This window comes from Thamnophis elegans, chromosome 14 (genome assembly GCF_009769535.1).
Source record: "Thamnophis elegans isolate rThaEle1 chromosome 14, rThaEle1.pri, whole genome shotgun sequence".
Taxonomy (NCBI): domain Eukaryota; kingdom Metazoa; phylum Chordata; class Lepidosauria; order Squamata; family Colubridae; genus Thamnophis; species Thamnophis elegans.
This window is the reverse complement of record NC_045554.1, coordinates 23,113,129-23,137,431: the sequence shown is the minus strand read 5'-3', so window position 1 is coordinate 23,137,431 and position 24,303 is coordinate 23,113,129. Positions and strand designations below refer to the sequence as shown.

General features: G+C 48.6%; 1 protein-coding gene across 1 annotated transcript in view; it reads left to right on the top strand.

The window, feature by feature from the left end:
* Positions 1-24,303, top strand: part of SF3B3 (splicing factor 3b subunit 3) — a 40,484-nt gene that overhangs the window by 13,982 nt on the left and 2,199 nt on the right. The window contains exons 10-25 of the mRNA XM_032230762.1: positions 949-1,044; positions 1,214-1,286; positions 10,820-10,971; positions 11,945-12,100; positions 12,592-12,747; positions 13,235-13,378; positions 14,238-14,360; positions 15,630-15,784; positions 16,245-16,419; positions 17,141-17,346; positions 17,585-17,741; positions 17,912-18,037; positions 18,974-19,186; positions 19,827-19,925; positions 23,625-23,768; positions 24,146-24,250. Of these exons, the coding sequence (XP_032086653.1) occupies positions 949-1,044; positions 1,214-1,286; positions 10,820-10,971; positions 11,945-12,100; positions 12,592-12,747; positions 13,235-13,378; positions 14,238-14,360; positions 15,630-15,784; positions 16,245-16,419; positions 17,141-17,346; positions 17,585-17,741; positions 17,912-18,037; positions 18,974-19,186; positions 19,827-19,925; positions 23,625-23,768; positions 24,146-24,250 (2,280 nt within the window). The remainder of the gene's footprint in view (positions 1-948; positions 1,045-1,213; positions 1,287-10,819; positions 10,972-11,944; positions 12,101-12,591; positions 12,748-13,234; positions 13,379-14,237; positions 14,361-15,629; positions 15,785-16,244; positions 16,420-17,140; positions 17,347-17,584; positions 17,742-17,911; positions 18,038-18,973; positions 19,187-19,826; positions 19,926-23,624; positions 23,769-24,145; positions 24,251-24,303) is intronic.

Sequence of the window (24,303 nt, the reverse complement as noted above, 5' to 3'; positions counted from 1 at the left end):
AGTTTGTAGGCCAGCTTGACTACCAAGTTGGCCTACAAGAAAGACCAAATGGAGACTAGAAAAGAGACATGGCAAGGCCAATACACACGCACGCACGATCACACACAGAGCAGCAGACAAGTATTTGAGAGCTGGCAATGACTAAGAGCAGGGAAGCTGAAGAAAGAGGCAGCACAAGACCAAGCCTTTCGAACACAAGCACACAGAGCCAGAATTGAGCAGATAGCAGCTGACCACAAAGGCCATCTCTGCAAAGCAGCTGAAGAAGCAGCAGAACATCTGGTTAGCTCTTGCAAGAAGATGGCACAGATGCCCTACAGACAATGGCATGACAAAAAGCAAGAATGGTGCATTGGAAGCTCTGCATGAAATACCATTTGCCTGCAAGCAAGAACTGGTGGGACCACAAAATAGGCGAAGTTGTAGAGAGTGAAGAATGTAAAGTGCTCTGGGACTTTAGAATTTAAACAGGCAAGCCTCTACCATACAGCAACACTTCAGACTTAACAATTGTCAATAGGAAAGACAAAAAAGGCTGGATAGTGGACATGGTAGCACAGCAGAAGAGAAGGTGTGTGTGTGTGTGTCTGTCTGTGTGTGTCACAAAATACAAAGACCTGCAAACAGGAAACTTCCTTTGGCCTTCATTCACGTGAGCAAGCAAAGTATAACAAACACCTCCTGACAGAAAGAAGCCAGATACTGTGATATGTTGAAAGTCAGGATGCTTGGGCCTGCCTGCCAGACAAATGGCCTGGGGCTAATCATATTTTACAGTTAAATCCTGCTGTGTGTTGCTCATTATAGTGCTAAATTCTCCAGGCTTAAGTCACGTCTACGTTCCCGTCACATCAGAGGGTGACAGCCTTTGTCTTCCTGCTTTGGGAGAGAAGCAGACCTCGGATGGGTGTTTTGGTTTCTTATTACATTTTTTGGATTTCCGTGCAGATTGCTGATCTTGCAAACGAAGATACCCCTCAGCTGTATGTGGCATGTGGAAGGGGGCCTCGTTCGTCTCTGAGGGTCCTGAGACACGGCCTGGAGGTAAGAAGCCCCATCAGACAGGCTGAGCCCAAAGTTGAGAATTAGCTGCATAGAAAGGAAGGAAGGCTTGCATCACCCTGATTCTGTTATGTTTGCTATTGTAGCCCTTAAGGCTATTTCATTTTCACAAATGTTCTGCGTCTTAAATTCTTCTTCTTTGTCTTGCTAGGTGTCTGAAATGGCAGTCTCCGAGTTGCCCGGTAATCCTAATGCTGTGTGGACAGTGAGGAGACATATTGAAGGTAGGAAAAGTTGTCGTGTGTGGAAAGAACTGGGAAGACGTATGGCTCAGGTTGAGGCACCCAGACACAGCTGGCCTGCCCACAACCCACTAGTGTCGTGTCAGAACAACCTAAAGAGAGATGCAACTCTCTCCCCAGCACTCTGTGTGTGGCACCACAGTGTGATCTGTGACTATTACAAGATTGGCAGGTCTAACATGGCTCCTGAAGCGCCTCTGACAGCAGGATCTGAATCTCTTCATCACTTCCCCTCCCTCCTCAGCCGCTTTGGTCCTGCTCTGCTCTCCCTGGCACTTGGAACCAAGTCACACCACTCTGTTTATTTTATCACTTGATTCACCCATTCATCTTGGGTGTCAGTGCCAAGAATCAGAGCAGCTTGGGCAGACTGGATCAGCTCCAGAGGTTTTTTTTGTTGGCACCTGTGACTGGTTGTGTGGAAACCTTTTTTTCTCAAAGCATTTTGAATGCCTCTAGTTGTGATCATAATGTGCCTCAGAGCTTGCTATTTAAATGAAGCTGCTGGGGGGGTAGATTGCCTCGTGTGAGGAGGCTGGAAAACCAGGATCTTGATAAAGCCACGTTCTGCCCTCTTTTCCTGTTGCAGTCCGAGGCGTCTGTTTAATGGGACATTAGCCTGTGGTGTTCAGTCAATCAAAACTGAAAATCAGTTCAAACAAGACTGAAGGACTCTTGATTGGTTGCAAGTTAGATCAGACAATAGGAGGTTGATTTACAGTGGATGGGGTTATACTCCCCCTAAAATGTTAGTCTGATGACTTCCTAGAAGCGGAACGTCCACCAGAGTTTGTCTTCATAGTTAGTGTTAGTACACCAATTGCAGATGCCAGATTTGACCAGGACGACGTAGGCCTTGATTGTATTTGGTTTGGGTTACTGTGGCCTGTTTGCGTGGGGCTGTGTATGAGTGCATTTGGAACCTTAAACTATACCGTGATTGTTGATAGGGAACAAACGTCTCCCTTGAATGCAACCAAAGTGATTCTGCAGGTCTGCTTCTATTTTAAAGAGCTGGATGCAAGTTTGGACCAGGCTGGTGGAATGGCTGCCGATCCTTCTACTCTGCTGCCCATGGAATCCCTTTGGTGGGCTCCCTTGAGACGAACCTGCTATGAAAGAGGGGTGGGGGGTGTTCAGCTAGCTCAGAAATATTTTATATTTCAAATAAGTCATTTAAGATCACAGGCACAGTGATGATTCGGTGGATGGAAAGTTGTTTTATGTTGTGTATGCCTGCTGTTTCTGCAGTGTCATATGTAATGAGGCTGCATAAGTAATAGAACTAGGGGTTTGAGGATTGCTGGATGGTGACAGGCTGAATTTAGTGTGGATAGGTGGCATATAAACCACGAGCACCAGGGAATAAAGCGATAACTCATATTGGCCAAGCCCCAGCAAAAGGTTAGCTCTGGACTGCAACTCTTAATTTTGTTTTTACTGCTTTCAGAAAATGTTAGTAGTTGTGGGCGTTGAGTGCCATTGCATGAACCTTCTAGATCCACTGGGGGAGTGCCATATGGCTGGTGCCCACCATTTCAGACCAAGCACTTGCAGAGCCAATTTAGGTTGCCAGTTGTGGTAGCCAAAGAAAAGCTGCTGGAAGGGCATTGGGGCAAGAACAGCCGCTGGCATGGAGAGCCAGGAAGAGAGAGAGGAATGTGGCTTGTAAAGCAGGCAGATGAGGTGCGCAGGGAGGAAGGTTGCTATGAAAGGGGGGAGGTCATCTGAAGTGCAAGAACAGACATGGGGAAGATACCTTAACCCTGATTGCTTGGGGGGTGGGGGAGTTTTGTATCTAGGAGTTTTGTATAAGCTATGGTTATATTGAAATGAGAAGGTGAAGTTGGGTGGGATGGCTGAGACTCAGTGGATTAACTGCACGTAGTCAGTTCCAGCAGGATGTGTGTGTTTAATGGGATGATCTGGACTGCCCTTTTCCAAGCCACTCATGCTGACAGCCTAATGAAGACTCATTAGTCTCGACACCCACCCATCCCGTACCAGAGTTTTCCAAACAGATGCAGAGGTAGGGCAGCCAGGACGCACAGCATTACCCAGTTGGGCTGTCAGAACCCCGGTTCCAGAGATTGCCAGTTGGGAGTGCCTGCATGTAAAATGGAGTTGCAGAAACAAGCTTCATCTCTGCTGACTTGCTAGCTGCCCAGGTACCTGGCAGTGCCCCTTCTTCAGTACTTAACTTCGTCTTGCGGATGGTGGTGGAGGTGGAGTTTATTGGCCGGGTAACAGGAACTTCCATACTAAGCAAAAGGCATTTTGGTTGGTTTGTGACTCCATCGTGAACATGATCTTGCATATGTAGTTATGACTGTTAAAACATGTATGGGAGCCCACTCTTGAACTGGTTTTTATTTTACAGCAAAGGAGATATTATCTGAATATGGAAGGAACTGATAGCTGTCATTTCCAATAGACAAATCACTTTCTGGCCAAACAGTAAATCACTGCCACTCCAAATCTCTTCAAGCACCAATCTGTTAAGGCATCTGAGGGATCCCTTTGGTTTCTCTGTGTGTTTTAAAGATGTGTAGGGCCACTCATCAAAGTGGAATTCTTGGCAGCTCTGAAGGATTTTTCCACAGCTCGGTGAGCAGTTCCATCTTATCCCTGATCAATCTATGCTCGGCAGAGCTGGTTAAATGAATCTGGAAGAAAATCCCTCCTGTCTGGCATCAGCCCAGTCACCCACTCAGGTTTGCCAAGGAGTTTTGCAGCAGCTGAAGCAAGAATGGGCAGAATCGGAGGGGCTGAGACTGAGCACCCCTGCAGCCTCCCTCTAACACACACACAAACACACACACACACACACACACACACACACACTGGTTGTAATGAAAGTGACACAGGCTCAGTCCATGGATTCTGACTGGCATCCATCTCTGTAGTCACTCGGAGCCGAGATGTGACTAGACTAGTTTGTAGATTTATTTGGCATAAAGTCACTTCTCTCTGCTCTGACTTAGATGCCGGTTGAATGGAACCACATGAAGGCAGCTCTGCCTTTCTCCCTGTGATTCCTTTTTGCTCTTGGGATTTGTAGCACAATCACTGCAACTGAGTAAGAACTAGAGGTACTACTCCCTTAATGACCGTTTGAAGTTATGACAGACCCCATCCCAAGTTACTTTCAACCCGTCATTGAAGCCACGATTCCTGCCTGTGCCACACACACACACACACACACTGCCGCAATCATGTGGTTGCCCTTTGGGCCCTTGGCAAAAGGCCCTCATCCATGACCAGGTGCATCTTCCTGCGATTGTGTGACTTGTGCCATTTTTTTGCCAGCTTCTGGCAATCTGCTTATTTGGAAGAATGGATGCACTTAATGACCACCATGACTCACTTTATAAAAATGGTTGTAAAATTGAGTCAAGTCATGTGTTGACCCGCTTAACAACTGCAATGACTTACAGTGGAAATTCCAGGTTCAGTGATGATTGTTGAGTGAGGCCTACCTGTACGCATATGAAGTTTTCCCAGGAAGATGTTGGAAATTGCTCCATCCAGGTGTTAAGTGTGGAATCAGATTTGTTGGCCCCAAAGCCTGGAGCCTATTGGCTGAGATGGAGCTTTTACTGGATCAATATTGGGTTTCTCCTAATGCTGAAATGTCTCACCCGATGGCCTGCTTAATTCTCAGTGGTTTTCCCTCCTGGCAGGTGCTGCTGACCCAGAACTGGGATGGTTGTGCTGTGGTCATGTTGTTTGCCTCTGGTTTTTTCAACTGAAGTTCTTTATTCTCTCTCTTGTGGTTTCTACACAACTCTGGACAAATGCTAACCTTGGCTGGTATGTGGTTATGATACTACCAATACCAAGCCTTCTGTTTTCTTCCACAGGTGACTGGCAGTGGAGGTGCTGATCTCCTCCCACAGGTGTGTACTTGCATCTACAGGATGTGTGGTGCTGTTTGGGTATACTTAGGGACTCCTAAGCTATTTTAATAGATAGAATATGTGTTCAATTCCATATTCCATAAAACTTTTTGATGCACCTGTATTCGGGATGGTTATCAAATCTTAAACACACCCACATTTTGGAATTCATGCACAAGATAGTGAGAGCTGTTACAGGTACTGTGGTTAGAGAACTTCTAAGCTAATACTTAGGAGGTACAACGGCATCCCCCAGCTTCCAGTTTTAGAGTTTCTCAGCTGGCAGTCCTATTGCTGAGAATTTGAGAAGTTGACATCTACCTATCTGGAGAAAGCAGGCGAGCTGGATCCAGCTCCAGCATTTCCATGGCTGCCATTGCCCCGAGCTACAAAGACCCCACTACCGAATCATCACTATTCATGTTGTGAGCATCCTTTGATTTCCCACCTGTGTGTGCAGTTTTTCTTCACAAGAAGACTTCCTGATGGCATCCTTCACAGTGAGGGCAACACTTTTATTGTTTTCATTGCGGCTACCCTCTCCACCCTTTTAGTGAAGTCAGGTTGGGCTACACTAGTGCTTCTACTAGGTACCTGCACATTTCCCCACTCACACTCTACCTGTTGATGAGTATCTCTGCAAATCTGTTCCTGCCTCTGGAATTGCCCCTGCTTTGCTTCAGTGAAGAGAAACCAAAGGGCAGCCTTCAGTGGCTGCCATAGTTCAGATGTCTGTCTGTGATGTTAACCCTGCTGTTCAGTACTTTCTGCCAAAGCACAGAATGAGAAGATTGGCTCTCATGCACCTGCCCGCCCCCCCCCCCCCCCATTTGTTCCTTGACTTCCCACCGGTCTACTCACACGTGCTCCTGACATGGGGGCTTGGGCTACTTGGTGATGGCCGTCTACTTAATTCCTTTCTGTTTCTGTTGTTCAATACCTGGCTTGTCTTTTGAGTGCTTTTGTGCATCAGTAGTCAGAATGGAACACAGTGAAATTTACTTTGACATCTTGCAAAACCTTTACAAGCATCTAAAGGTACACCCACGTCACACCTATCCTCCGCAAGCTGCACTGGTTACCTATTAGTCTCTGGACCCGCTTCAAGGTGCTGGTCGTTACCTATAAAGCCCTACATGGCATCGGACCTGGGTACCTGAGAGACCGCCTCCTGCCGATTACCTCCCATAGACCGATTAGATCTCACAGGTTAGGTCTTCTCCGGATTCCATCTGCCAGCCAATGTCGGCTGGTGACTCCCTGGGGGAGAGCCTTCTCTGTCGCAGCTCCAGCCCTCTGGAACGACCTCCCCATGGAGATCCGGACCCTTACTACCCCCCCAGCCTTCCGCAAAGCCGTTAAGTCCTGGCTGCTCCAGCAGGCCGGGGGGCTTTCGAAATATCTAGCCCCACGGAAATTGTGACTGTTGTGGATTTTAAAGTATTGTTTTGTTTATTTATCCCCTCCCTTGTTTATTGTAAGCCGCCCGGAGTCCTTCGGGAGTGGGCGGCATACAAGACAAATAAAACTAAACTAAAACTAAACTAAACTAAGATTAAAAAATTGTTTAAATCTTCCAGTGAATATGTTGAAAGATCCTCCAGTAGACCTAGACAATCCAATAGGCATGGACCATCTGCAGTCAAGTAGATGCGAGTCCTGAGGTCCTGTTGACCTCAGAAAGACAGAATTCTGTTGTGAGCACTCTCTTAGCTTCAGGTGATACCTAGAACTTGAACTAGGACTGGACTCTTGTGTGAACTCTCAGTTCTCACTTTCCCTAACAACTCAATGGGCAAAATCTAGCGTATAGGGACCTGCCTGCAACATGTTACAATTCTGATTCTTGAAACAGTTAGTTCTTCAAGTTTTGGCAAAATGACCGGCAAATGAGAAGAAGTACACTGAACTCTAATTCTTGACTGAGCAGAGTCCATGGAAACTGATTTTGGTTCTTGCTGACAACCAAAAATTAAATGGAGCTGCTTTTTTCCTGTTGAGTTTTAGCATTGGAAGAACTACACAATGGACCAGGATGAATAGGTACAACATTATCATATTAGTCACTATATAGATTCGTGGCACATGGACCCATATCTGCTGGTACGCGAGCCATCAGCTGCAGCCCGCATGTGTGCGCCGGCCAGCTGATATTCAGCCTTCTGGAGGGCTGGGGGAGACCATTCTCACCCTCCCCAGGCTTCAGGAAAGCCTCTGAAGCCTGGGGAGGGTGAAAAACGGGTCCAATGGGCAACCTGGGGGTGGGGGTGGGGGCGGTCGCATTGCATTGCGGCACATGCACAATTTTGGCATGCCAGGGCAAAAAGGTTCACCATCACTGATATAGATCATCCTAACATAAAAGATAACTGAAATGTAAGCAGTGACCTCCAAGGTCCCTTCTAACTTTGTTATTCAATGAGATTGAGAAAGTTTAAAGCTGCTTCTCCGGGGGGGGGGGGCAGGGAAGATGACTTCAGGCTAGCTAAAGACATCCTCAAATCCTCAGAGGAGGCTGGAGCTGGTCCCTGCCACTGCACCAGAAAGCCCAGCTGACCCTTCTTGTTCAGTCTGGCCCAGGAGTGTCTTTCAGTGAAATAACTGCAGAGGAGCTGGATGCTGTAATTGGGAGGGGGGGAGGGCGGTGCTGGGCAAAGCATGGCTGTTCAGGGTTGCTGGACTGCAGTGATCTTGCTGGTTAGCGCTGGTGGGACTTCTGTGGCTCCCCTGATGATCTCTGCAGGAGGTCTTGGAATACTCTGGCCTTCTACATTTGAAATGTACTTTCCAGTTGTACTAAGGAATTTTTTGGGCCAATTCATGAGAGTGGGACTCCTCCTTTCAAAAGTTCTATGGCTTATTTTTAGTTTGTTAGAATGAGAAGGGACCACAGCTGGCTGTTTAACTTCTGAATGGAAGCGTTCAAAACAATTTCAGCAGTTGATACTAACACTTACATTTTGTCTAATAGGATTTTCTATATTTTGCTGAGAATTCTGACAGTCTTAAGAGCTTTTCTGAAGATCATTTTAAGAACAAGCCAAACAAATCTTACTTCATTCTTCAACATAGTGACTAAATTAGTAGACCAGTGAAATGCTGAGGACATAGTATACTTAGACTTCTACAAGGCATTTGACAAGGTAGACCACAACCTACTTCTTGGTAAGCTAGAAAAAAGTGGGATAGACAGCATCACCACCAGGCAGATTTTTAACTGGCTGATAAACTGTAGTCAACTTACCGTAGCCACAAGGAGGGAAGTAAGCACTGGAGTACTGCAAGGTTCAGTCTTAGGCCTGGTACTCTTCAATATCTTCATAAACGACTTAGATGAGGGGATAGGAGGGGAACTTATCCACCCTAGATCATGGGTGTCAAACTCACCTCATCACGTAACATATCAGGACTCCCCCCCCTTTGCTAAACTGGGCGGGGACAGGGCCAACACGTGACACGACTGTCCCAAGGGCCATGAGTTTGGCACCCCTGTCCTAGATGATAGGCTGAGGATCCAGATGGATCTTGACAGACTTGAAAACTGGGCCCTATCTAACGAAATTCAATGTAGAGAAAAGTAAAGTCTTACACTTAGGTAAGAGAAGCCAAAAGGACACACACAGAGTGAGAGAAACCAGGATTAATAGCAGTGACTGAGAGAGGGATCCTGGAGTCTTAGTGGACAACCAGTTAAATATGAGCCAGCAGTGTGCGACGGCAGCCAAAAAAGCCAACATGACTCTAAATTGCATTAACAGAGGGATACACTCAAGATCAAGTGAAGTACTAATACCTTATATAAAGCCTTAGTAAAACCACACCTAGAATACTGCACCCAGCTTTGGTCACCACACTATAAAAAAGATGTTGAGACTCAGATGAGCTACAAGGTCCCACTCCATTTTTCTGAAGCTTTTCTGAGCAGTTTGAGGGGTGTGTGTGAAAAAGCTTTATGCTGTCAGACCGTTCTTTGGTTGCCACTTGATCACCTGAGTGGCATTAAAATTGTATACAGGTAGCCTTCACTTAACAACCACAGTTGTGCCTGGAATTTCCTGATTTTACAACAATTTTTACAACAGTTGTAAAGCAAGTGACCCGTCATTAAGCAGGTCAAATGGTTGTTAAGCCAATCTATTCTTGCAATGGGAGTTTCCCCCCAGATACCAGCAAAAAATCAGTGTTACATGACTGCAGAACATTGCCTCTCTGAAAGATTCCTGTGTTTCCATCCACCAATGGCTGGAGCCTTCCAGGGTCCCTTAGCCCCTTGCTGCCATGAGGAGATGCCTGCCTTCTCTTGGCCCCTACCAGATCCCACATCTGGCTTCTGTGATTTGACTACAGGGTCAGAGGCTCCTCCTAGGGCTTGTGTGATCTGATTGCTGACCCAGAGGTCGAAGCTTGATGTAGAACTAAAAGATATGAATGAGACCCTGGTTGGATTGACAAATGTGTTCTTGTCAAGAATACTTTTTGGGGGGTGGGGGAGGTCATGACTTGCTCTATCATCCATGACTTGGACAGCTTTTCCATTCTTGCCTCAAGGTGGAAAATGGTTTGTGAATGAGGATACTTTTGAGGCCCTGCTGACCAGCAGGTTAACTTTCCCTCTTCAGACCTTGGAAGGACTTTCACAGTTTCCACCGTGAGCCTACGAAGCCTTTGGGAAAAGCAGCCGCTGCTTCTCTGCTGCCGGGGTTGTTGAAAGAAGGTGCCGCCCTTGGTTCCTTGTGGCAGCAGCCGTGCCCCTGGCCTCTGGGCGAACGTTTTCAGCCCCAGGGATGGCAACCTGGACTGCAGCTTTGCAAGGCAGGATTCACTTTCTGACTTGAGCTGTGCAACAGTCTGGTCTCTAATGTTGACCTTTCTTTGGGACTAGAGCACCCGATCCGATGCTTGGATTAGCTTCACGGGATTAGCCTGGGCATTACATTGATAGGCCTACCTGACTTTAAGATAGCTTGCATTATTCATGCACAGGAGGCCCAGGAGCGGTTGGTTTTTTCAGTCTTGTGCCTTCTCTCAGTCTTGCCCATGCCGCCCAAGCACTTAGGTCTGCCTCTGAGTGCTTATGAAGGCATCAAAGGAGTTTCCAATGGAGAATCAATTGCAGAGAAGCATCCTGCTCTGTCTGTGGATTATTGAGAAGCAGCTTCTTAACAGGGAAGATAGAGAGTAGAACCAAGGACCCAAGAGATGGAGGGCTGCCCTTCATTGGTGACGGTACTCAAGCAGAAGCTAGAGTGCCCTCTGCAGCCCGGAGGCTGATGTTCGGATCCCTCGATGTCTCTTTCCAACTCTGATCCTTCATAAGCCGAATGGTTTTGCAGATGAATCACACCACATCATGTGACTCCTCAGAATTCAGCTCTGGACTTTTGCATCTCCTGGCTTCAGAGGAAACTGCTCTCATTCTTTAGGTTCACATCAGAAATGCCTGAGACTTCTGATATTTTTTACCTGATATCAAATTTGGTTTCCCAAAGATTAGCCCTGGCTTCCCGGGGGCCAGTGGCATCCCCTTGGTGCCATCAGAGATGCTGTAGGAGCTTCTAAGGGCCATCTTTGCATCACAGACCCGGCTCTAATCTTTCCTTCCTCTTCTCTCACCAGATGAATTTGATGCTTACATCATTGTGTCTTTCGTCAATGCCACCCTAGTCCTGTCTATCGGAGAAACAGTGGAGGAAGTGACTGACTCAGGGTTCCTTGGTACCACACCCACCTTGTCCTGCTCATTGCTGGGAGATGATGCCTTGGTGCAGGTAACAGCTGCCTTGCTCTTTTATTTTATCCATTATGAAAGGACTCACCATGAGGGAGGGCTTGATTTTGAGGTAGTCATGTGCTTTCTTTTCTTCTATCCATCATTGCTGGTGTGATGGAATCCACGGGTGGCCTTGAGGAAAGGCAGAAGAGATGCTGCCTAGGAAACACTCAGACGAGGGGCAGGAGCCCCAGTGGCCTAACAGCCAGAGGGAGGATCCCCCTGAACAGAGCAAACAATTCCACTTGAGGATGGGAAATTGGTGCTTTTAGTCTTGCCAGATTGTGTTAATTTACCTCATTTTGTAATATCTCTGCCTGGGTTACTTAGCAGGACTGATGGATAGGCTGTTCCTTACTAAAGTAAAAACAGCCATGTGACATCCTGGCTGTCTTGATGGGAATATTACTTTGAAGTGGGTGAGTTTTAGGGTTGGATTAACAGCTGCTGCCTTGCAACCAGGGAAGAAAGTAGCACAGTGCTGGTATGATCAGTGTAAATGAATTTCAGGTGGCTGCAAGAGCACAGAGTCAGCTGTTTTATTTGAATAATACAGATTTCTTAGGATGTGCAAAACTACCATCCCTCTTCCAAAAAATCCACTTCTAAAAAAGGAGCCAACTGTCCCTGGAGTGACCAAATTGACACTGTCCTGAAAAATATTACCCCTTATTGGGAAGTTTTCCTTGCTCACAGATGCTTCTGAAAATGTCTTTTTGTTATATCCTTGTTTTTTTTTTTAAAAAGAGAGTAAATATTCAGGTTTGTGTTCATGGGCTTATTTTTTAAAACAACTTCTCAAATTGCTGGTTACTGAGCTGGTCCTCCTTCCTAGATTACTGTGAATGGCCGATTGAAGTAACTAAGAGAATTGTCACGTTCCTTGCTCACCATAAGGGGCTTTGCCTTGATAGTTGGGCAAGCGATGACTGATGCAGCCTTTTCAGCACCTCTTTGTTGCATCCCTGCAGGTTTATCCTGATGGCATCAGGCACATAAGAGCAGATAAACGAGTTAATGAATGGAAAACACCTGGAAAAAAAACCATTGTCAAATGTGCTGTGAATCAGAGACAAGTGGTGATCGCACTGACTGGAGGAGAGCTGGTTTACTTCGAGATGGATCCAGTACGTGAGCATAGGAAGTAGATTTGGCCTGGGTTGGATCAGACCCAGCCAGCAGGTTGGTGGGGCTGGGTGTTGGTTTGGGGCTCTGAGCAGGGCCTGAGCCTCCCAGACTGTTGGGTTGTTAGTCCCTCCCAAGATGGCCATCGGCTGGCAGCCTTCACAGAAGCTCTTGCCAGCTCAGTGGTGGCCTTTCTTGCAATTGCCCGGTTTGAAAATATGGGTCATCCTTGGCTTACAACTGTAATGGAGGCTGCTACTATGGTCGTCCGTTGCTGCAGTCATAAAGCAGGTCACTCGCATGACTGATCTGATTTTACAACCATTTTTTGTGATGGTTATTAAACGAACTCATTGTTTACTATGGGCCAATTTTGTCAAAAATGGATGTAATGCCAAGCAGCCTGTCAAAACGTCAGTGAGAGTCCTTGTCAGGTTACCCTTTCCATTTCATTGGCCGACCTGCCTCTTCCTCTTGTCTCTTGGCTTCCTAGTCTGGGCAGCTGAATGAATACACGGAAAGGAAGGAGATGTCGGCCGATGTTGTGTGCATGAGTTTGGCAAACGTTCCACCTGGAGAGCAGCGCTCCCGTTTCCTTGCGGTTGGGCTGGTAGACAACACTGTACGAATCATTTCCCTTGATCCCTCAGTAAGTGGCTGGCGTAAAGTATTCACCTACACTGCGGGTTTATTGTTCTAAGACCAGTGCTACATTTTGCTCTGCTTTTGCAAGTTTCATTTTCTGTGGATGAGAATATGCTGAAGGCGAGTGCTTAAAAACAAGGAGCATCTTGGAAACGCTGCAAGAGCTGTTGAGCTCCTAAATTTCTTTCAGTTTAGTCCTATTTTACTAAACGCCTGGCATGCCCTCTTTGTTTCCAGCTTCTGCTTCTGGGCATTCTGGAAGAAAAACACGTTTCTAGCCACAAATAAGGATTCTGAAACATTAGTGTAAAAAAAAAACCAACCATTAGTAGAAATCCATGAAAAAAATGAAAAGCATTGCTTGAGTGGAAAATAGCTACCTCTCCTCTTGCGCTCGAGATGGCTCTGGATGCCTGTTAATGCAGCAGGGGTCACCTGGAATGAGCAGTAGGTTTCTCCTGGTGTAACGGTGGCTCCTTCGTTCTCCCCAGGACTGTCTGCAGCCTCTGAGCATGCAGGCTCTCCCTGCACAGCCGGAATCCTTGTGCATCGTGGAAATGGGTTGCGCGGAGAAGCAAGATGAGCTGGGAGAACGGAGCTCCATTGGGTTTTTGTACCTGAACATTGGCTTACAGGTGAGGAAGCCCCAGGGACTCTTTCCAGCCTGAAAGCAGCTCTTCCCTGTTGTGCCCTTGGGTTGGGCTTCTGTGCTCCAGTCGTGGCCCTCAGGCAGGACAGCCTTTCCGCTGCTCGCTCTAAAGAATAGCCACATCCGCTGGCAGCCAGTCCAGGAGAGAAAACTCTTGTCAGTACTCTGTTTCTCCTCCCCATCCCTTCATATTGTCAGATTCTATTTTATGCTTTTACAATCAAACAAAATAGAAAAATGCCAAGAAAAGTGATCTTCGTGTCTTGAATGCCATAAAGCACAGGGCTCAAACTCGGCATCATCACATTGCCGTCACGTGACATTTTGCGACGTGCTTCCCATTCATGGAGATGGGATAGGCATGGCCTGCATGTGACTCAGCCGGCCCGCGTGCCGCCAGCTTGACCCCTGCCATAGAGGCCTTCCCCAGGTGAGATAGTTGGGGGCAAGAGGCTGACTCTGTAAAGCGCTTAGAGAGGGCTGCAGAAGCAGTACTGTGAAGCAGTACGTCTTAAGTGCTGTTGCTATTGTGAAAGAGGAAGAGGCCCCCTTGAACTCCCCAAATGAAATGGCTGGCCATGAAGGCAGCTGCTCTCTGCCCCCCCCGCCCCACCCCTTCTATGAGACAGGACTTTCTGTGGTGGGAAGGAGTTCCGCTGCTTCAATGAAAAGGTTCTGCTGTTGTTGGCTGCATTTCAGAATGCCTCATTTCTTAACTTGGAGACGTTAGAAGGGCTTGTATACTTTAGGAGCGGCCCTGTGCTCCAGTCAGAGAGGAGCTTGAAAGGATCAGTCCATTGGTCCACCTGGAGTTAATGGGCTCTTCTCTCCTTTGACTTCTCTAGAATGGTGTGCTCCTCCGGACTGTCCTTGATCCTGTCACCGGTGATCTGTCTGATACAAGAACCAGGTACCTTGGGTCCCGCCCTGTGAAGCTGTTCAGAGTCCGGATGCAAGGCCAGGAAGCGGTGAGTGTGATGCCATGGAGTGCATGGGGTCGGCCTCAAAGCCTCTCCCCCCCCCCCCGGGGGGGGGGATGGGGAAGAGAAAAAGAACACGGGAATATTAGTGGGGATTTTTAAAGAGGAATAGCGAGACATCGTTTGTGAAGCTTTATTTTTTTCTCAAATACAGAATAAAAATAGCAGCTGTGTTTGTAATTGTGTATACAGCTGGCAGGAATATTGTTGGAGAGGAGGAGAGGGGAAGATGAGTTTATGTAGAGAAATAAGCATATCTGAGTCTCTCTGTGCGGTAGAGATGAGATTTGATGTTCATGTTGATTGTACTTGAAGATGCTGCAATTATGATCAAGTGCTGGGGATTTTTAGACATTTTGGACAGGAAATCCCAGGCTGTGACTGAAATTGGGACCGGAAACACATAAAGCAAAAAATTGTGACCACACCTTTGTGGTTATTAAGTGAATTGTGTGTGATTGCTAAGTGACATCACGTCACAAGACCATGACTTCTGGCCAGTTTCCCATTGACTTTGCTTGCCAGAAGCCGGCAGGAAGGTCACAAATGGCCGTCCTTGAAAGGACCACCCAAACTCCTCTTTCAGCTCCATTATAACTTTGAGCTTGGTAAATGAGTGGTCGCTAATTGAGGACTACTTGTCACTTGGTAGTAACTTCAGAAACCTGCAAATGCAGGTCAGAAAATGTGAAGATTCATTGGCAGTTTTTGTCAGGCCCCAGAAATCCTGAGCCAGGCTTAGCTCCAAAATGAGTACAAGTTTATTCCATGCTGCCCCTAAAGAAGAATCTGAACTACTGGCAGTCAAGGCAAATGGGTGGGAGAGGAAATGCAGTGGGAGCGATGACGCACCTGACCCCTCCCTCGGGCTCAGCCTGGTCACTTAGAGTTGGCCAGCATCCTTCAGGTAGGGCAGAGCTGGTCAGTCAGGGCATAGGTCAGTGCCAAACTTTTCCCCTCCTGTGCTGCTGGCCTTTAATGTGCTACGCAGCTGTCCAGGAGACTGGAAGATCTCTGGGAGTCTTCCCCAACCTGGCTCCACTTGGAGACTGTCGAAACTGCCGAGTTGTTTGTGAGCGAAGCTGCTGGCCAATCCTGACCTGCCATCAGTTCTTGATGCAAGAGGCTCATTTATAGAAGCGTTTTTGATGCTTGGCCCGGGTGGCCGCAAGTCAGTCAGCAGGATCTTGGATCTCACGCGGAAGGAGGCCCAGGGAGAAGTCGGCCATGCTTGCTTTCTGCTCTCACCCGCTCCAGGTGCTGGCGATGTCCAGCCGCTCTTGGCTGAGCTACTCCTACCAGTCCCGCTTCCACCTCACCCCCCTCTCCTACGAGACCCTGGAGTTTGCCTCTGGCTTCGCCTCAGAGCAGTGCCCGGAGGGGATTGTCGCCATTTCTACCAACACCCTGAGGTTTGTGCAGACAGGGCAGAGCAGGGGAAATAGGGATCTTTAGGCTGGCCAGGTGCCCCCCAGCTGTTCAGATCCTTTCCCGGGGAAAGAGCGCGTTGGGGCTGGGGAGGCAGGGGCTGGAAACGATTCTTCAGATTAGGGAGTCTTTCACCTGAGGCAGCTTGTCTCACCTCTCAGCCTCTCCTGCGTTTAACAACGGGAGAAGAGCTGCACATGAGTGCAAAGCAGCTCAGGATCCAGCAGCAGCACCAGCTGGATCTACTTTTCAGGATGAGAAGCGGTTCTTCCCCTCCTGATTTTGAAAACCATAAAGGGGGGGGGGTTGTCTATGCACCCAAGAAGTGAGCCAAGGCAAACGTCTTCCCCAGCCGCCTTTTGCAGCCCTGGTGAGGCAGCAGGATTTGGGGCCTCTTCCCCTGGGCAGCTCACACAGGCAGCAGTGACATTTTGGCTCCCACAGGATTTTGGCGCTGGAGAAGCTTGGCGCAGTCTTCAACCAAGTTGCCTTCCCATTACAATATACGCCCCGCAAGTTTGTGATCCACCCCGAGAGCAGCAATCTGATCATCATCGAGACCGACCATAATGCTTACACCGAGGCAACCAAAGCCCAGCGGAAGCAACAGATGGCCGAGGTATTTGACCTCTCTGTCCCTCCCTTTTCTGTCTGGCTTTTGCTCGGCTCTCTGCCCTATAGAAGAAGAGGAGGGGTCTGGTCACGGTGCTCAGCATCGGGGAGGGACAATTGTCCAGGAAGTTGCTCGGGGGAGGGGGGTGGTTCCTTCTCCAGAAATGGGCTGAAGCAGCCTTGGGTTCCTCTGTTTGATGGGAGAACCGAGAAGGGATCCATCCGGCGGCTGCCGCCTCTCTCCCTCTCCCAGAGGCACTTTCAGTCCCTTTGTGGCTGCCTCCCACTCCTTTCCTGGGAGTCTTGAGTGTGCTGAAGCTGAAGGGAGTGGACACGGGAGGGAGACTCCTGGCTGGCCAGCAAAGGAGCTAATCATCCTCCCTCCCTCCGGAGGTCAGGAATCCTGATTGATTTTGGGGCTGCTGAGCACCTTCTAAGAAGGCTGTTCAGATCCGCCAATCAACCACGTTGGGGCTCCTCCTGGGCTTTTCCCTTTGGGAGGGTTTCTGACTCCTGTGCCAAAAAAGGTGCAGCCGGTCAGAAATGAGTGACTGCCAGCTCAGTCAAGACAGCCTGCTGCTCCTCTGTTCCGCACGGCCTCCTCTGCGGCCTGAGACTGTGGCAGCCTTTTTCCTGGACCAGAGCCAGGCCGAGGCGCCCGAGGGCTTTGGGTTGGGATATGGAAGCCCTGGCTGGGCATTCCCTCCACTCTCCTCTCTGCACCACAGGAAATGGTGGAAGCTGCAGGGGAAGATGAGAGGGAACTTGCTGCAGAGATGGCAGCTGCTTTCCTGAATGAGAACCTTCCGGAGTCCATTTTTGGGGCTCCCAAAGCAGGAAACGGGCAGTGGGCCTCGGTAGTCCGGGTGATGAACCCCATCCAGGGAAACACTTTGGACCTTGTGCAGCTGGAGCAGAATGAGGCCGCCTTCAGGTAACCACAGCTCCCCTTGATCACCTTGTGCCAGGTGGCTGAAACCCACCCCACCCCCGTCACAAAGCCTGTGCTTGCCCCTTGATAGCCTGAGCTCTGATGAAGCCGGAAGACACCAGGTGTTTTCCTTTGACTTTCATGGAAGTGGGAATTGAGATGCCCCCCCCCCCTTCCTGGGCCGCCTCCTCCCTTCCCAAAGCCAGGACTCTGACCCAGGTATTTCTGTGCTTGCCCGCAGTGTGGCTGTGTGCCGCTTTGCCAACACGGGCGATGACTGGCATGTCTTGGTGGGCGTGGCCAAAGACCTCATTCTCAACCCGCGTTCGGTTGCCGGAGGGTTTGTCTACACTTACAAGCTGGTGAATAATGGTGAGAAGCTGGAGTTCCTGCACAAGGTGAGCTTCTTGTAACACCTGGGTGGGGGGTGTTCCTTCTCACAGAGAGCAAAAGGTGGGGCAGAGCTCAAACTGGAGCAGGGTTCCCCAACCTTGGCAACCTTTAAGACTCGCTTAAAGGCCTAGCTTGGGCTTCAGCGTCTCAGGGCCTGCTCTTCCTTTGCATCCAGACGCCGGTGGAGGAGGTGCCTGCGGCTATTGCCCCCTTCCAAGGGAGAGTGCTGATCGGTGTGGGGAAGCTGCTGCGAGTCTACGATTTGGGCAAGAAGAAGCTGCTGCGGAAGTGTGAGAATAAGGTACAGCAGTTTCCCTGCCAGAAGAGCTGGCACTTTTCCAGCCCCAGAGTCCACTGGTAGCAAGGGGCCTGTGGTTCCAGGCTGGCCTCCTGCGGGAGGTTTGGGTTCCCTCTATGTGAGTCCTGGGGAGTTGCGGAGGGTGGTTTTATCTTCTTCTTCTTCTCTCCCCATGAAGGCCCCTCTTGGCTGTCAACAGTGGAAAGTCTGCTCACTTCTCTTTCTTAAGAGTTCAGAACTTGCAACGCGTAGTTCACACGTTTAGAATGCTGGAAAGGAATCCCTGTCTCGGATACCATGTAAATGTGCCACTTATAGTGGCCTGGAGCTGGGGGGTGGGGAGGAGGAGCAGAAGATTTGATATCTGTATCAAATTGGATTGGTTTCCTGTCAGTCTTTGTGGGCAATTTCTGGAAACATCCCCCACCCATTTGGCCACTCTCTGGATGCAGGGAGAGCAAGGCTTCTGCTTTGTGTGTGCGTAGACTTTCCAGCCTTTGGCTAGAGCTGCAGAGTAGGCAGGCCTTGTTCCTGCTTGGAGGAGCTGAGATGGACGGTTCCTTATCCTGTAGCCTTATTTGCATCCTTCCTGCCCCTGGAGGGTGGGGTGGGGTGAGGCATGCAAGGCTGGCTCTTTCTTGGTTGCCTCTTCTCCTTCCGGAAACAGTGACACCGGCAAGGCTTCTGTTTCTCCCTAGTTGTCCAAAGCACCAAAGTCCTGTTTTGCAGCCCTTGGATTCCTGCCGGAATTGCGGGGGTTCAGGATGCTTGTCTGGATCTCATGGAAATCCAGCCGGCTTCCCCATCATTGCCCTTCCGTTGTGACTACTAGCTGTGAACTCAGGCCGGAGTGGCCCGTGGGTTTCAGTTGTGGCCTTCTTGTGCCCAGATTCCGTCTCTGGATTCACAAATCCTTTTCTGAACTGCTTTTCCATACAGCACATTGCCAACTCCATTTGTGGGATCCAGACAGTGGGACACAGAGTGATTGTGTCTGATGTCCAGGAAAGCTTCATCTGGGTTCGATACAAGAGAAATGAAAACCAGCTGATCATCTTTGCAGACGACACCCACCCTCGCTGGGTCACCACTGCCTGCCTCCTGGACTATGACACAGTGGCTGGAGCTGACAAGTTTGGCAACATCTGTGTGGTGAGCTGGGCTGACTTGGAAACGAGTCCACTGATAGTTTGGACCTTAGCAGTAAAATCCAGGTGGCACCAGAGCACGTGGCCTGCAAGGTGGAGCAGGCAGCCCCACCCTTTGGAGGGGGCAGCTTTGAACTCGTATAGCAGTTCAAATTAGTAATATTTTTCTATGGATTTCTGGCTGGGGGAAATCTCTTGTTATTGCAACAGAAAGTATGGTAGACAAGGCCTCCCTTCTCAGCAAGAAGGGAAGGGAATGCTTGATACTGAAAATGAAGCAGGCAGTTGAGAGGGGACTGTGAAGTAGTAGAGAACCTTCTGCTACCTCAAGGTCAGGTTTACTCCTCGCTTTCGGAAGGAATCCAGAGCGCTTGAGTTCATCCTGCTCACGTAACCCTGCGTACAGGGTGAAGAAAAGCCAATGTTGATTACCAAGAGGACTTTCCCTAAAGTCCCAGGGACTCAACTTTACCAGTTGTGACCTACAGGTTAAAATATTGGCGATAACAGCTTGGCTTAGGTCTCCCTGCTGCTATTTGCTCTCCTGATTTTAGGCTCCCAGCTTCCATTGGGTGGGGATGGGTGGTCTGCTCTGTTGAGAATCATTTGCAAGCCGTGTGGTGACTCCTTTCCTTCCTGTGCAGGTGAGGCTGCCACCCAACACGAACGATGAGGTTGATGAGGACCCAACTGGCAACAAGGCTCTGTGGGACAGGGGCCTCCTCAATGGCGCATCCCAAAAAGTAGGTCCTTTCTAGGGGCTGGCTCTATTAGAACACTCCCCCCCCCCCCCCGATTATTTGTAATCTGCTTCCAATTAAGATGACAAAAAAAGAAATTACTACATTAAAAACCTGACCAAACTAATGATTGAGAAATCCATTCTAGTTGACTTCATGGTTTTTATGCACTAGCAAAATCAACTTCATCTTTCTTAGGCATGTTTTCATCTATTTACTAATTTTTATTTATTTATTAATTTATATGACATCCATTTCACTGTCAAATGACCTGGCGGCTCACCACCTAATAAAAGAACAAGTGTAAAAACATTAGAATCAACAGGGACCAGGACCAGTTTTAGTTCCTAAAATTAGGAACCAAGCTCCAGAGTGGTACAGTTCTTTCTGAGTCCATGAGCCACCTCCAGGGTGGGAGCCTAACAGCGAAGACTTTGCTAGAATGCATGGAATGAGGTGCTTGAGGGGGTCTGGAGCTCAAGACAGGACACCCAGCTTCTGTTTAAGACCTAAGAAAGGAAATCCGTGGTCCCTCGAGCGATTTTTGCCTCCATCATTCAACAGATCTGACTGTTAGAATACTTTTTCTGATCCATCAAAATCTACTTTCTCATCATTTAAACTTATTTTTCTCTTTCTGAATTGCCCATCTCCCTCAAAGAATGACTGTCTCTAATCTTCAGGAGCAGCTCTGCACAATTTTGTCTGGTCTTCTGCATGATATTTGAAGACTTCTTTCCTGACTCTGCAAAGTTCTTTTGGCAAAACATTCTTTTGTGTGTGTGTGTGTGATTTTGCCTTCCAGTGATTTTATACCCTTCAGTTCCTGCTTCTTCACATTTTTGCTGTGTCCCTTCTCCACACAACAGCTTGAACGAGCTGAGCTTTCTTCTAATTTTTCCATGGTCCACCTTTTGGAGCCACAAGTAGCCACAGGAAATGCAATAGAATGCCGACAAATCTTAGTCGCTAGACTGAGGTCCTTGCTTTTCCATGCTCGATTCATGCTCATCATTGCTGTGCAACCCAATACTTTATTTCTGGAATTCACTCACCGCTTTGATCAATCTGCTATCCTAGGAAAATAAATTCTCACTTTATCATCAATGGTTATTTTGACATATCCATTCCTCACGGTGGTCATGACCTGCGTCTTTTTGACATCCAGTCAAATTTCTTGCTTTTTCTTTAATTCTTTTGATCAGATGTTTCTTGTTTGAGTTGGTTGTTTCTTAGCAGGAAAGTTGTGTCATCAGCATATAAAAGATTCTTCTTGTTCCTTCCTCCAATCTTTACTCCAGTATTTCAGGCCTTAGAAAGGTGAAAGGATGTGAATCCTGGTTCTGAACCTGTTGGTGGCTCCCGGTGCTGTTGGCACTGCAGCTATCTGATTGTGTGCACAATGATGGTCACCACCGACTTTGTTGTCTGCTCTTAGGGAGAATGGTTGCCCACCCAGCTTCCTCCTGTTTCCTCACCACCCGGAGAGGCTGGCATAAAGCCCTGTTGTGTATTCTTGCCAGGCTACCTTGTTAACCATCCTCTGACATCAGGATAATTCTAAAAAGTTTCTGTCCTTCCCATCTTTATTCCGTCTGCAGATTTGATAACTTAGTTTTGTAATTTCTTGTCCATGTCATTCATAAATGTGTTCACTGGCACAGCATTGATGCCCCCACTCAAATCTTTCTTCAACTTACTTGCTGGGTAAATGTGTTCAGCCAATTCTGTATCATTTTTCTGCTATGTATTTCTGTGTCAACTAAACTGATCAGTCGTATAAAAACAGATTGCTTGATATGCAAGCAAGGCTCCTGCCAGAGCCTTTTTTCTTTCTAAACAATCACAAAGTTACTGCTTAATAATCTGCTCCAAATTTTGCTGGCTATCGGCATCAAGTTGAAGGGTCTGTAGTGACTAGGTGTTGCTACCCCCCCCCCCCAATTTCTTTCTGAATATTGAATTCTGTGGCTTTATGTTTTCCCTCTGATTTCTCAAGGGGGCTGTAGCATAACACGGAGGCTCTGTCAAGATTCTCAGAGGCCAATGGAGCTGCTCTGGAGACTTAACTTATGCCAGAAGATGGCACTTCCCTTCAGTTGCCTCTCCATCCTTAAATTCTTCGGTTCAAGGTTCCTTTAACCAGAGTTCCCATCGGGGAGGAGGCTGAAAGCAAAGAAGCACTGCATCTTTTGGAATTGGAATTGGAATTGGAAAGTTTATTTATAGGCCGCCCTTTTCCCTGGGGGACTCAGGGCGGCTTACAATTCATGGGGAGGGGAATACAAACAGTGAGACATAAAACAATACATAATTAAAATAGGGCACAACATCCATCATTCGGGAGGGGACGGATTACAATCTAACCCAGGCCTGACGGGGATAGCCAGATCTTAAGGGCTGTGCAGAAGGTCTGGAGGGTGGTGAGGGTACGGATCTCCACGGGGAGATCGTTCCAAGGGTCGGAGCTTACTACCGAGAAGGCTCTCCTCCGCGTAGTCGCCAGTCGACACTGACTGGCAGATGGGATTCGGAGGAGGCCTAATCTGTGTGATCTAATTGGTCGTGAGGAGGTGATGGCAGGAGGGCGGTCTCTCAAGTACCCAGATCCACTACCATGAAGGGCTTTATGGGTGGTAAGTAGCACCTTGAAGCGCACCCGGAGACCAACAGGTAGCCAGCGCAGCTCGCGGAGGATAGGTGTTATGTGGGTGAACCGAGGTGCACCCACAATCGCTCGCGCGGCCGCATTCTGGACTAGCTGAAGTTGCCAGATGCTCTTCAAGGGCAGCCCCATGTAGAGCACGTTGCAGTATTCCAGCCTTGAGGTCACAAGGGCACGAGTGACTGTTGTGAGAGCCTCCCAGTTCAGGTAGGGTCGCAACTGGTGCACCAGGCGAACCTGGGCAAATGCCCCCCTGGCCACAGCCGACAGGTGGTGATCAAAGGTCAGCTGTGGGTCCAGGAGGACTCCCAAGTTGCGAACCCTGTCTGAGGGGTATAGTATTTGACCCCCCAGCCTGAGTGATGGAACACTTGCCAAATTATTGGGAGGGAAACACAACAGCCACTCGGTCTTATCTGGGTTGAGTACCAGTTTGTTAGCCCTCATCCAGTCCCTAACGGCTTCAAGGCCCCGGCTCATCACGTCCACCGCTTCATTGAGTTGGCACGGGGCGGACAGATACAGCTGGGTATCGTCCGCGTATTGATGGTATCTTATCCCGTGTCTCCGAATGATCTTGCCCAGCGGTTTCATGTAGATGTTGAATAGTAGGGGGGATAAGACCGAACCCTGTGGCACCCCATATGTTAGGGGCCTAGGGGTCGATCTCTGCCCTCCAACTAACACCGACTGCGACCTGTCCGAGAGGTAGGAAGAGAACCACTGCAAAACAGTGCCTCCCACCCCCACCTCCCGCAGTCGTCGCAGAAGGATACCAAGGATACCATTGGCCTCGACATCTTTCTTTTTGGTTATTTTACTGGCATGACAAAAAAAGCTGTTTCTCCTACTTTTGGTTTATTGGAAACGGAGGTGTTGGGAACTTCAGCCTCATCCAGCTTCACCCTTTTTGAGTGGAGTCAAAAAGTCTTGTTTCTTACCTGGAAAGATTTGTCTTCCTGAAGGGCAGGGAGGGCATGGGAGGAGGAGGAGGAGGCCCCCGGCACAGTCTGAATCCCCATCAATCTGACTTCCAGGCAGAGGTGATCATGAACTACCACGTAGGAGAAACGGTGCTGTCTCTGCAGAAGACCACCCTCATCCCCGGAGGTTCCGAGTCGCTTGTTTATACAACGTTGTCTGGAGGAATCGGCATCCTGGTTCCGTTTACATCCCACGAGGTGAGAGATGAATGCTGTGCTGGAAGAGTTGGTTCTATTGACCTGCCCTCCATTCTACACTTGAAGCTTCAGCTTGTTTGGAGGTTCCAGCAACACACGCTTGGCCAAAAATTGGCACACTCCTATCTGTAATGGTTGTCCAGCGATCACACAGCTTTGAGAAGGATACATATGAAGTAGGAAAGGTACCACTACCTTTCCTACTCCATGTGTATCCTTCTCAAAGCTGTGTGATCACCCCCTAGCCAGCCAGATCTGTGAATCAACCCTGACAGTCAGTGGGAATGGCTACTTCCTTCTTGCAGAGTTGAACAGCTGCACTCTGGGCTGTTTGTCCTAGGATATTCTTCTCCTTGACCAGGCTCTAATTCTTTCAGGATCACGACTTCTTCCAGCATGTGGAGATGCACCTGCGCTCTGAGCACCCACCTCTCTGTGGTCGAGACCACCTCAGCTTCCGCTCCTATTACTTCCCCGTTAAGGTAGGTCTGGTCTCTTCAGCTTCATCCGGGGGTGCAAAGCCCAGATGGCCGGC